Source organism: Lagopus leucura, unplaced genomic scaffold (genome assembly GCF_019238085.1).
Source record: "Lagopus leucura isolate 7727_CA_CO unplaced genomic scaffold, USGS_WTPT01 Super-Scaffold_100015, whole genome shotgun sequence".
Classification (NCBI taxonomy): Eukaryota; Metazoa; Chordata; class Aves; order Galliformes; family Phasianidae; genus Lagopus; species Lagopus leucura.
The window spans coordinates 3,027,042-3,041,210 of record NW_024962269.1 but is presented as its reverse complement, the minus strand read 5'-3'; the positions used below and the strand labels follow the sequence as shown (position 1 = coordinate 3,041,210).

Below are 14,169 nucleotides of genomic sequence, written 5' to 3'. Positions count from 1 at the left end.
CAAAATAATCGTCAGTACAGTATGTGGGCACTGTAGCCTCACTTTATTGAAAATGGTGGGTGTTGGGTTTGTTTGTTTGTATGTTTTTGCTGTTTTCTCTTAACAGCTCACATTTAAGACATCAGTAAAGGCCTGCTGCAGTATAATAGTAATTTAACATCACCACAACATAAAGACAGTAAAGAATTAAAAGACTCCAAGAGAACAGAAATATTTTTAGGCCCAAAATTACACACGCAACACCCAGCATCTACCACAAGATCAAGGTCTTCCCTTGCTGCAGTTAACAGGAAACACATCACACACTGTTATGTGTTCAGTGAACGAACAGACTTTAGGGCACCATCCAGATGCCCTGACTAAAATGCAAAGACCCACCAATGGGAAGAGGTTTGCTTGAACAGTGAGGAGGGGAATGAACCACCAACACCTGCCTAGGCTGAGGAAGGAAATGTGTGCATACATTTAGAACTGTGCAGCAGCTCAGGGCAGAACACCAGCAAAGACCTCCACAACCATATACTATGCTTGGACTTTCAGGCAGAGAAGATGAACACAAACATATCCAGGACTTTTTTAGAACAAGTGCAGCTCTTTGCCCAAGGGTCCCACCTGTACAAAATTAGTGGACAATTCCCTTCTTTTACTTTTACATGTAAGGTTTATATTTTATGTTGAAGAATCATTCTCTAAGTGTCACTGTTTAATGTGTGTGGTATTGGGCTCTGCTCCTTTCCGTTTTAGATGCATTGTGCTACAGAATCTGCTAGAATCTATTATCAATAATGAGTGCCTGACAGTGCTGTGAGTGCAAGCCATAGCTCCCCTCCTGCTGGTGACTGATCCCCTTTCATAAGCTAAATCCCTTGGATGTTTGATAAGTGAGAAACCCTGCAGGGACTTGTCCTCATCTTTATTCTTGTAAGTTTTTTATTATTCAGAACAGTGTTGAAAGAAAATTAAAATCAGGAAAAGGGTAGGAGAAAGCAAGGGGGAGAGGAGGGGAGAAACAGTCCAAATCAGCTGGGCTTAAAAATTACGTATAACAAATTTGCCAGTATGATTAAACCTGTCAATTATTATTATCAAATCAGAATTACAAGATTGTCCCTGCATGCCTTAGATGCCTTCTAAGAAGTGGCTGTAAAGGCAGTTTTACTTGAGGGAATGAGCATTTCAAAGAAGGACTGGACTGACATTCGAATGGCAGTGCTGTTCTGAAAATGCATAAACTCAGTAAAGTTCTCTGTAAACATAAGATCACAAGATTTGTGAGGGTTATTGTTGGAACTGGTCACAAGTTGTCACTGGAAGAGTTTTATGCTAGTGGGAGCAGAACGCTGATTTTACAGAAGTGAGTATTTTGGAGGAGCAAGTTAATTCTGTCTCAACTTGTGGTAGAATACAAGCAGACAGAGCAGTTAGGAGGTAAGAGAGGCAGAGCCAAACACAGCAGACAGGCAAGGCAGGTAGGGCAGGGCACGTGAGGCAGGCAGGCAGGACAGACAGGGAAGTCCACTGAATCCCCTGACTACCACCTTTTGGCAGTGCACTCAACTGTCTGCCCACCTCCAACCATTCTGTCTTGCCTCACTTGCTCACTGTTTTCAAACAGTTCTGAAAATAGTTTCTGAAAATAGTTTCATCTTATCAAAGCAGTCCTGAAAGAAAGGAGGGAAGCTATCTAGGGAACAAAGTCAGTGGATCTGAAAAGGATTCAACTGTCCATTTTTATTCCAACAGGTTTTTTTTAATGGCACTTTTGACACAGTGCAGTTATTTTCATTGCTAAAACATTAAGTTAACTCCCATATGCTAGATTGGCCAGGACCCTTACACTTTTCCACTGTCATGACCACCCCAGACCAGCTTGGCCAGCTTTCCTGGTGGTATCAGACCCCACATGCTGAGTGCCAGTTTTCTGAAGCCTCATATATAGTGCAAATTACTTGTAACAGTGAGATATCTAGGATATTTATCTGCTTACCTATGGCTGTGGTGTGTAACTTGCTGTATTAACTGCCCATCAGTTTAGGTATCTTCTTGAAAATTCTGGTAAAACCTCACAAATCAGCTCTGTGGTTAGAGAAGTACTTTGGTTTATGCAATGCTGGAGGTCTAGGGTTAAATAAGAACAGACTTTCATGACGATCCTTTTTGATCTCAGCAGATTATGGAATGGCTTTCATTAGACATGTTCAAGAACAGGTTAGACCACCATCTGCCACTGATGCTATCATGGCAGTGCTGAACTCACTTCATTGTTGATGATCTGTCTCTTCCAGGCCTGTATTTCTGTGGTAACTTAAGGGTTTCATAGCATAATGAAGAATAGTTCAACTATTGATTTGCACTCCAGGACACATGGATGCACATCTTGTGTGATTTCTGAGCTTAGCAATGTGGCCAGAGCTACAGCAAATATGTGGCAAGTCTGCAAAATCAGGGATTCACTGATGAAAGTTTGTTGTATATTCAATTGAAAACATTGCAGTTTATTACTTCACCTGGACATCTCCCTACTTGTTCACTCAATAGTCTGCACATTCAGTGTGTCATAACTTGGAGTCAGAAATGTGGAACTTTTGCTGGAGACTTGTGAGGACAACAGCCTTACAGGTCCATATTAACTCCTGTGGAAAATAACCATTATGTCTTAAATTTCTTAAGTCTAAAAAATCTCTTTTCTGGGTGTCTTTGATGAAGATTCAACAGAAGAATTTGTTAAACGTTATTTACACAAAGCAGCAACCTTGATATTCTTGGCCAGGATATGCAAAATATATAAAAACTATGCAAAGGTTTTAGTTTCTTGAAGGAGGGAAAAAAGAAACACACAAGAGGAAAAAAAAGAAACACAAAAAAATCCCACTACTTTTAAAGGCATATCTGTAAAGTGGAGATAGTATTCTCAAATGTGGGCGTTTAATGATGTTGAACTTTGCTGTATCATATAAAGGTACTTTTCTTGTTAATCACTACGTATGTATTACTTGCCTGGAGTTATTTGGAGCTATTAATTGGTACAACGTTCCACCTTGGCTTGCACTATCTAACATAGGTAATGTGGTAATGTGATAATGACTCTCAGATTAACAGTGTTTCTAAACTAGAGCCCAATTTTAATTCACAGTAATGTTTGAAGTCTATCAGTCTGATGAGGCAATAACTTGCTAAGCACAGCAATCCAGTTAGTACAAAAAAAGAGAAATGCTGACGTCTAGAATCAGGGAGGATGAAGCGCTGCATTTTTGTAGAGGTTTTAGTGCTGTGGAGACAAAGGAGGAGCAGGAAGATGGGATGATGCAATTCCTTTAGCACCAAGCTCTTAACTGCTTTGGCTGAACAAATGCAAACACTAATTTATTTAAAGCCTGTTATGAAGACTTACCTTACGGAAAGATGCAGGACATCAGCCATAAAGTACCATTTTGCACTATCAAGTTTTGTTTCTGTGGATTAGGCTCGAAGTTGAAAGAAGTAAAAGACTGCAATTTAAGGGAATTATTCTAAAGTCTGCAGTTTGTCAGCATGGAATCCAAACTCCTGGTGCCTATTGGTTTTTGATTGCCCAGCCTCTCTGGGTCTGACACTGGAAGAAATGAGCATTCAATAGCCCAGTCAAGCTGAGCCTTAGCTTTACATCTGTTCGCCCTTCTGCTTGATGCTGGATCTTATTATTAAGATCAACAAGTTGAAATATCAGCTCAGGTGACCGCTGCATGCAGTAGAGCATTTATCTGCAGTGGCTGTAGGGAGGGGAAAGCACTTTCTGGTGTAATGTAGCCTCACAGCCCAATTCATAGAGCACCGTCTGTCAGTGACAGGCCACAAGCATTATGCTGTCTTTGCAAGGCCTGAGTCTTGTCAGGATTGCTTTATCTGAACTTGTCTCAACCTGCCTGGAGCTGTGCGTTGGCTTGTTCATCTGTGAAAGCAATTTTTGGAATGAGTAGAAATTTCAGGCATAACATGGACTTACAGGCCAGCGAAGAGAACACTGTTCAGTTTGTTAGCAAATATAAAATGCTCCTATAAAAGCAAACAAAGAGTGAGGGAAAAGACACCATCAACATCACAGACACCCTAGTAAAGATGGGCTGTCAGAGTGCTGACAGCTGGCAATATTTCCTTTCTACTCCCATTGCCAGAAACCCTTAGACCCTGAGGATCAGTGCAAATGCAAGGAAAACATCTACGAAAAAGGGGCAGATATTAGGAAGTATGTGTATGTATGACTTTTACCTTATTGATACATTCTTTTCTCTCCTTTCATCTCTCCTCTCCTTTATTCTTGCTTCTCCTTTTCCCCCATAACAACTAGATCTAGACTAATAACAATTAATACATCAGACTGTTAAAATTCCCATTACACCAACAACAATTTCATGATTTTGCATATAAGGAATGCCTTCTTTTTGCTTATCACGTGTTTTGGAGTATAACATGAATCCAATTAGCAGTGTGCAGAAGTTCTAAGCTGACAATGATGTTACCAGATAGAACCCCAGCAATGTGTCCAGGTACCTCTGCCATGACAAATGTTCAGCAGCAACTTTGTGAATTTACTGTCCAGAGCACCCATTACAGATCCTGTGGATCTTGCACATCTAATGAAACAGTTCTTTTGACATCCTTACTGTCTTGTTTTCAGACAAGGCCTCACAGATACTTTAAAAAAAAACATAGGAAAGACAAACATATATCTCACCAAGCCTAGAACATAGGAAAGGGTCCAAAGAAGCCATCTGGAGAGACCACGTTAGGGAGAATCCAACAGTTCTTTGAATTCATTACTAAATGATATGGCAAATTGACTCTTTTGGTTCTCTGGTATCTAAATCTAGCATTTCAAATGGAAAGGGTGACTCTGCAGTAGGATAGGGCTTGCAAGGCCAAGTCAAAATATTCCCAGAGTGATGCAATGCAAAATGAAATAATTAGAATCAGGTGGTATAGTTAAGAACCTGCCTACATTGCAATTAGTTAATGTGTTTGAAATATTTGCTTTGAGGGAAGAGGGATACCGTCAGTACTGCAAGATACTGCACAGTGAATTCATTTAAATTACCTCAGTGACACAGAATGCACCCTCTTTAAGCTTGACCTGGTTCAGTTTAGGTTAATTACATAATAATCATTAAATATATATATATATATATATATATATATATGTGAAATTCACTATGACACCACTGTGGAGTCATCCTTAGTAGTGGGAGGGATCTGTCTTCTTAAAAGGCAGTGTGAAATATGTCTCTTCAGAAATACAAATTCTGTGCTTGCAACCTTTCACAAAGTGTTCAAGAAAGGACGAAGGTGGGCAGGCAAAAGTGTTAACCATTATTCTGTTTAGTGTGCTCCAAATCTGGCATCAGCCTTGTGTGCACATACAGAGCCATATTTAAATCTGTCTGACATAACTCTGCCAACATCAATGTAGTCACTTCACATTTATTGGCAAGCAGGTTACCATTACAGTTCATGCAGTGCACCAGCACAGGAAACATCTGAGCCTGTATAGAGAATGTGATGGAAAATTACTGGCAAGTGGTAAAAAAGAAACTGAAAACATTCAGCCCATTTGCTGCATAAAAAGAAACAGTAAGTGAAGAGTTTTTATATCCTTCAGTGGTCAGTTTGGTGTACTGAATTAATTCCATATCTTTCTAAGATGACTTCTTTATAAATGTTTTGTACAGGAGAAGAAAATAAATACAACGGTAAAATGTTGTTTGAAAACTACATGCCACTTAGAAACTTTGTAATGCAAATGCTAAAAAATGTCTGGTCAAACAAAGCATGATTTAATGCAGATTTTATAAACACAATGTAACAAGAGGTATGCAACACACTATTGCGGTCCACAATGCACTCTGCTTGTTTAGCAAAGTGCTGAATGGCTGCATCCCTTTGTGTTTGTTGATGAATTAGTTCCTGGTGAGCGTGCAGGCAAACAATAAAAAGGCATTGATAAATTGGAGGATATATTAACCATGCATACAAAATTGCTGTGTAGTTGCATAGAAAGGTAACACAAAAGTAAACATGGAAGTGAAACAATTTCAAATGTCATTCTGTTTATATAAAATGTCACATTCCCTAAACTTGAATAAAAAAAGAAGCCCTCATGAAAAACAAATGTCAACACTGTTCTGATGACAGTGAAACCAGTAAACATGCTCATAAGATCAAGCTGGCAAAGATGTATGGTAACCTTTCCGAAATGTCCAGGCGGTCACTGTGATCAAGCAGCATGGTAGCAATACTTCAAAAGTCGTTATGGATGGAGTATGAAAATTTAATGCAAATAATAAAAATCTGATGCCATCAATGCAGTTTAAAGTCTTACATCAGTCTCTGTATTCCAGTGTGCTATAAGAAGCATTAATACTGAAATGAACATAATGAGGAGCTGATGGGGGGGAAAAAGAAATTCTGTCTTTTCAAAATAGTGTATAAACGAGTGCTGTTACTGAGTTAAGTGTAAACTTTTGACCAGTACTCTGTGAACAAGTAACACAGTTTTAACTTATTTTCTTTCTTTTTTGTTAAATGGTATGCTTTCCCTGCACAGAGAGGGGCTGGATATTTAGGAAAACAGAATTCCTAAAACATAACAAAGAATGAGGCAAATGAAAAATCACACTACTAGGAAGGAAATTACCCAAACCTAGCATATGGAATGCTGCTGCTGAGTCAAGTGTTCTGGCTAATTGTAATTAGAGATGTGCATTTCCAGTCTTGGTTGCTGAGTGATGGAAAATACTTGCTCTGTAGAGAGGGCTTTTCCATTTGAAATTTCTTTTTGAAAATGACTCAAGGAAATACATGGAATTCCTCTTCTCATCTACAGAATTTATTTTTTTGTTCAGATTGACTCATAGAAACTCTTGTTCCTTGTGCATTGCCATAATGAAATTGCAGAATTAAAGATCAGTTGGTTTAGTAGATTTACTTCAAATGCAGATTGGCTGTGTTCTGATCTCACCCAATCAAAACACATTTCCTGTTTGTTTTTTTCTTTTGCAGGCAAAACAGTTTCCTTCTCTACTTAGGATTCTGTTGTTACTGTTTATATAAAACATTAATGCAGACAGGATTGAAATTATTAAAATCAATCTACACTTAAATACTGAAAATCTCTCTAAACATTTTGAAACAACAATCACTGTTTTTCAACAGTTTAAGGCTGCCAGAATGCTTTGGGGCAGAGACAGATATGATCCTGAAAGCAGATTATGTCAGCCAAGTTCAAGGACAGGTCAAGAATATGTGTATGCATAGCATTCCAGGTCAGGTTTTTCCAAACATAACTGTATTTTTCCACTCAGAAGTATTCTATTGGGTAGAAGCTGCTGCGTTCTGCCTTTCTGAAAGTACTGCCCAAGAAGCATGCATGAAACAAGAAGTGAAATAGGACTACATAGTTATTCCATGCATTCAACAATTTTGTTTTGATCTGAAAACATAGTGGCCACAAAGAAATCAGCTGTGTGAGGATAAAAACAATGGCTGGTTAAAAATTAGTGCAGTTTAAGTAGTCTTCTGATAGAGAAGAAAAAATATTTTCTAATTTATTAAATGATTGTATTGTCCTTTCAAGAGCTTTTATGAAGACTCTATCAGTAAATGAGTTTACAAGGGAAGTGGAAGTGGAACAAAGAAAGATCAATACTGTCAGCATCTGCAGAGCAGCCTGCTTTTATATCTGCCCCTGAGCGAGTATCTCCCTTTCACTTGACTCGGCAAGGATGTATTTAAGAGCAGAACATGTACCTAATAAGTTTAAAATGAAGAGAAACAAATGTATGCAACATTATTCTGTATAGATTAGTTAAAAAATCCTTTTTTTCAATTAGCCGCACTACTTTTTTGACGGTCAATAAAACAGGGGCCATAAGCCATTTCAACACTCAGTTTCTGTGGACGCATTTTCTTGCCTAGCTTTCTGTTCTTCTGTTGCACTGCCAAATGCTACTACTAAGTTAGTTACACTAGTGGCATGTCCTGGTCTGTTTAATTTGTCCTTTATAGACTTGGCTTTCCGAGAATGGCTGTGCAAACTCTTTGATCGTACTGATGGGAACCCAGAAGTCCTTTCTGGCTTTACTGATAACAAGTTCTCTGTCTGAGTTTTGACAGCAGCAGGCATAGAGGCGTAAGAGGCACTAATACCTGCTTCACCAACATCACTGTCATCATCTGTGTCCATCTGTAATTGTTTCTGTTCTGCTTGCCTCTCTGCTTCAGAGATAATACCTGGGTATGCCGGAGGACGTTCTTGAGAAAGTTGCTGCTCAACTTCGTATTTCCACTCTGTAGCCCACTGCTCAATTGTTGAAGGGCACACCTGATCCATGATGGTACTATATTCTGTTGTCCAGTTGTTCACCCCTCCAACCAGCTTCCCACCCTGTGCAAATATAAAGCTCCTTGACTTCATCATAGTAGTTTGACAAGTACTGAATGTTTCAGGAGGAAAATAGCGCATTGCTTTAGATTTGTCCAACGGATAAGAGATGGTTGCCTCTAACTTGGTACGTTCTACTTTTAGCTGAGTGTTCTGAAAATCTGATCTTGGTACCAATTGTCTGTTCATAACAACATCCATCTGGTTTAAACTTTGAGAAGCCATTTCATCCTTCTTGAAAATTCCTTGGTTTTCATCCCCTAAACCACCTGAGCCAGAATGGGGACTGGAAATATTCTGTGCAATGCCTAATGCAGATCTACTGCAATCTGCTGGGGTCACTGCATTAGCACTAGAGGTATAATGGAGACTTGTATGGTGCTCTGGAACCAGCATCCTTGGGTCTGCTCCATCTTCTTTTGTACTAACAGAATGAGCTTTTTTACGTGATCCTATGGCTGGTGACATTGGAGCTGTGCTGTCATCATATGCTAACTCATCACCACCAACATGATATCTGTACATGCTGTAGCCATCCGAGCTGTTGACACTGCTTTGCCTTAGGAGATACGCAGCATCACATTCAGATGAAGCCCGTGAACGTGTATACGTTAGCTCAGATTTGTCAACACCTGCCAGCTTCTCAAGAGCATTCACCATCCGACCAGATAGTTCTTCTAACTGAGAGAGTCGAAGGTCAACTGTTTGAAGAGAAGCTTTCATGAAATGTTCTCTTTCATTCACTTCTTCTAGCCTCATTGACATATTTTCAACTCTGTTGGATATAAAAGAGGAAGCATAAAACACACAGTGGGGTGGTGCAGTAACCCATTATAGACACCAGCTAACAATTTCTTCTTATGGCAGAAATCTGTGCTATGTATAACTCATTACTTGTTCCTGTTTGTAGCATAGTGCTTGTGCATTTACTTTTTACCTGTGCTTTCCTCACACTATATTGGAGGGCTATTGGAGGGCACTTTGCCTTTATTTACATGCCAGGACAGTACAAGAGTTGCAGCCCTTTGTTAGAGCCTACTATTAAATTCCTCTCTGAGTGTGCCACCTGCTTCACATTCAGTTATCCTCTTTCACTGTGAAGCACCAATTAATAATATGGAAAATACTTCTAAAGGCATGTTCACAGGATGACTTAAAATAGCATCAAGGCATGTTGTAAAACAGGTTTTGTGGCTGTACGAAGAGAACACACGCTACTGTTTACAGAATTACTTTATGCCTTGAAATACCTTCCAATTAAGGATCAGAGCAAAGGGGAGAAGAATTTATTTTCTTTTCCTTTATTTATTTTATCATTTAGTTCGTAATGGACTTGATGGTACTAGAAGAATGCATTTAAAGCCAGGCATTAGGATGTGACTTAGAGAACATACAGTACTAAATCAACTGTGGAAATTAAATTAACATTCTTTCGCTCTCGCACACAAAAGATGATGAAGCATTTGGAGCAAGAAGCCATGAGAATTATGCAAATCTGGTTTGTGGCTACAAGATCATAGTGAATCAGTGAGGCTTACCAACCTTGCTTTATTCTCTCATACAATACCTAGGATTTTGACAAATTACCATAGATAGCGTAATAGAAATGAGTTGATGACACATAGCAGATTTCATTTACTTCTCTGTTCTCAAACTCCACATATAATATTGCAAGATGTTTACTGCTTCCCTTCAACAGAAAGATATTTATCTGTTAGGGAATTGAATGGCTTATGGAACAACCTCATTAGAAATGTTAAAAGGAAGTGAGATACATACATAGAGAGTGGTTCATAATTAAAGAAGAATACTGCAAGGAAGATTAAGGCAAAAATGTTTAAACTATCTACCATTTCCATTATAGGTATAGGAGAATTATAAGGAGAATTATTCATCATTTCAAGGAGGTGATAAGAGACCTCATCCCCTGAGTTACTCAGAGCTACTACCAGAATAGGCAGAGCCTTTGGGAACAGTTCTGCCAAATGATATGACACAAAAGTGCTGCTGCCATTGTAACTGTTTGATTTCACATCAATATGCAAACATTACCTAGTCCTCAGAATAGGATTATCCTTCATTATTTGCACTTGACTATTCCCTGTCTTTTAGATGAGGAAGTCCATATAGAAAAGCTCAATGCCTTGTTCAAATCTTCTAAGAGACTATCTGGCAGAGGATCAAATTTGGCTGTTCTGAATGCTGGACTGTAGTCTGAATCATAGGTATCAGTGAAGAACTCCCAGTACTTTTGTTATTAAGCTCCACCATGTTTATTACAATTGAATGAGCTGCTGGAATCTGAACATGTACTGTTTTGCTCAAGCAGATAAGCAGCATAACTGTGATCTTAGCTGGGTGAGAGGGAAAAAATAACTGAACAAAAATGTTCTTACACCGAAGATACCCAAACCAGCAGCCTTAGTGGTATGCCATCAGGAGCAACAAAAAGCTTGATTCTGTGAGAGATGCATCTGCACTGACATTTACCTGGGATTAAGATTCTGAAATAGTGGTGTTTTTCTTAAAGGTCTGAAGCCATTTGCACTTTAGGTGAACTTTGCTTATAATGAGGGACAAAAAAGCAATATATTGTTCCAGACATGGTCGGGTTTTTTGTTTGTTTGTTTTAAATAGGTACCTTTCAGAGGTAACTCTGATGCGTTCATCATTAGATGATTGCTGCTCATCCTCTTTTTCCTGAAAGTATTCTTCTACACACTGCTCTTCAAACTCGTACAGCTTTTTTAGCTCTTCATCATTTAGAAATAACTCTGTGAAACAGAAGAAAAAAATACTAATTTTCTTTTCCTGAAAATCTGTCAGTCAATTTAAACCCAATGTAGTGGGCTATTTCAGACAGATGGATACTGCAAATTCCACTCCTGCACTAACTGAATAGATGATTTTGTAGATATGAAATGAGTACTTAGCCAAAATGGCCATGGCTCTGAAAGCAGTGTGATGCATTGTGACTATAATCTTCTTCTATGACTATCCACAGTATGCTATATTTTCTCACAGACCTTTGAACTGTTTAATAGTAGTGCTACATTTTGAACAAACTGAACAGATTTTACTGGGTAAGACAATGTTTGCCAGCTTGATTGTTCCTTAATTCAAATATTGCTCATAAAGCATGCCAGTTACAGGCAAAAGATAATCCGATGTAACAGTTTCCCAGACATTCTTTGGATAAGACATTCAAAAAGTTAAAATTGAGTTAAGAAAATCCAAGGGAAATATAAGCTTTTAGGAACATTTTATCCTTGTCTTGGATTAGTCTCTTTTTCTTTGTAGGAACTGTTATATTTACATTTCTTTCCTCAGTTTTTTTTTCCCTTTTTTAAAACCAAAAGCATATTGTGCAAACATATAATTAATTACAAGGTGTATTTCCTGTGAAATGCAGAAATATAGGAGTCATTGTGAGCGTCTGATTATCTCAGTGAGGTACATAATGAAAAAGCAATAATTGCAGAGAATGTTAGCAGTAGAATGCTCACATCCTCACAGTTCTGTGAAATGACAGATAAGTCTGTAATATGGAGAAATGAAGGTGGTGCTACACAGATTGCTCACAATCACAGGGTTGAATGTACAGATGACATTTGAAACTGTGGCCTCTTCTCTTCAGGTTCCTATTTGCCTCCTACGGTGTATGAACTTTACAAGCACTTATTGAAAATGGATTAAGTGGATGCCATGTCATTATTGAAAAGAAAGTGTTAATTAGCAGCACAGCATCACATATACCTAAGGAAGAGGTCAATAGCTGTTAACCTGATATAAAATTTGTCCCATGCTTCCTCTGCAAATACATCAGACCATAAACGTGAAGGAAATTAATGCTTGTCATTGGAATAGCTACTCCTTTCTGCTATCATGTGCAAAAAGCTCTATTCAGAGAAGATTCACTGCATACTCAGCCCCCTGTCACGCTCATCCTGGTCTCCTTCACGCTTCTTGCAGCGACAGCAGACTCGCTTGATGATTATGTAGAGGTGGCTGAAGATAATCATTGGTGGTGGGAGGACAGGTCTGTCATGGAATGTCATGATCAGCTGGTACCGCTGGAACTTCCAGACTTGGTTGGATATTGATTTTACTTCAAAGAAGGTATTGCTGAAGGAGAACAGGTGTAATTTCCATTAGGCCTCCAAGTTTACTTAACATTTAACAAGAAGTACATTGAAAAAAGAAGAAACTAAATAGCAAAATAAGGCCACACAACTTGCTTGGTTCAGCTCTTCGTTGAGGCAGCTGAACTTGCTGAAGATTAAGCTAAACTCATTATTTTACTGCTCCTTTTGAAGGCAGCATAGCAGGTGCTCTGCATCCCTTATGCACCACCCAAAAGAGTCCTCTTCGTTTTCTTCTACCATATAAAGCATTTTAGCTGTCAGTTAAGACAAACGTGCACAATTTATGAGTCAGCTAACTAGCATTTTGGAGCTTGGTTATAAAGTACTTCTATTAATATATACTCATATTTGATATCATACAAAGTATTAAATCCATGAAAGATATTTTCCACTCTAAACCCAGAAGAGTCACATCTTTTTCTTTTAACATGTTAATCAGCTTGACCTATACAAAACACTTCTCAAGTTTTTAAACAAAATGCCCTAAATTTAAACTTTGTTCATTTAGACTTCTAATTTGAAAATATTGCACATTCTTTTAAAAGGAGTTGTTTGTGGGAGTTACAGTTTCATCATTTCTACATCAGAATGAGTTTTACTATAAAGACAACCTATTAGCAATTCAGTGAAGGAATAGAGAATTGCATTCAATCCAGAGACAGCAATATTCAACGTTACAAAATGCAAACTAAGAAAATTTGGAAGTTCTGTCGTAGATGATGTTTTTCAAGCTATTTTAAAATATGCTAGGACAGTTCTCTTCTATGATGATTCTGACACTTCCTCTTCTTATCTTTTCTATTTCTTTTCTAACTTTCTGTGCTTTGGAATATTCACAAAACCAGACATGACATTTCTTCAAAAATGGAGAATTCTTGATTGCACAAAGCACTCCATTTCTTTTGGCTAAGAATATGAGATTACTTACACTGATAAATGACAATCTGACTTCATTCTGTGTCTCCTGCACAGCAAGAATTCCCCAGCTACAACTCGCCCCCCTGCAACTGTGCTAGGATAGCAGGAGTTAACAGTATGACCTACTTCTCAAACTGCTGATTCCTTCCTCTCTTCAGCCAATAATAGTTACCATTGTAAGATGCTTCCCCTTCCCCCTAGCAATGTGACTGGCATTTGGGTACTTTAAAATTCATGACCTTTTAAGCTAAATACATCAAATGAAAGACAGGCTTTGTGAGCTGTAGCTTTCTGGGCACAAAATGAACTATTTTTGTGGTTGTGATGCCCATTACCTATGCCAGCAAGCCCTGCAACGCTGCATATTTATGGGAATCAAAATGGAATCACCTGCTTTTCTCAATAGGTGTTTTGGGAAAATTTTACTAGCAAAGAGATGTATTAATTGTTCCTATTTGTATTTTCCAGTTCTTAGGTCATTATAGGAAATGCATGTGGCATAACTGTTGCGTATAACTGTTGGCAGAAAGTACAAGCAGTAGAAATGCATTTAGGTTTACTCCAGAAAATTCTAAGCATGGATTTATGGAATTATGTTATGAATTTGCACAGTTGCACGTTGGTTGCACTGCCATAAACGCAGCCACAGATTTTGGTAAAATGTACCTATCTTTTCTCTTGGTTCCAGGTAAT

The 14,169-nt window shown here is 38.4% G+C and overlaps 1 protein-coding gene across 1 annotated transcript in view; it reads right to left on the bottom strand.

The window, feature by feature from the left end:
* Positions 1-7,815: 7,815 nt before the first annotated feature.
* The window catches only part of TRPM1 (transient receptor potential cation channel subfamily M member 1), a 75,453-nt gene continuing 69,099 nt past the window's right edge, over positions 7,816-14,169 (bottom strand). Inside the window, exons 25-27 of the mRNA XM_042875858.1 lie at positions 12,339-12,538; positions 11,055-11,187; positions 7,816-9,188 (exon numbers count right to left, since the gene is read on the bottom strand). Coding sequence (XP_042731792.1) covers positions 7,910-9,188; positions 11,055-11,187; positions 12,339-12,538 — 1,612 coding nt within the window. The 3' untranslated portion in view covers positions 7,816-7,909. The remainder of the gene's footprint in view (positions 9,189-11,054; positions 11,188-12,338; positions 12,539-14,169) is intronic.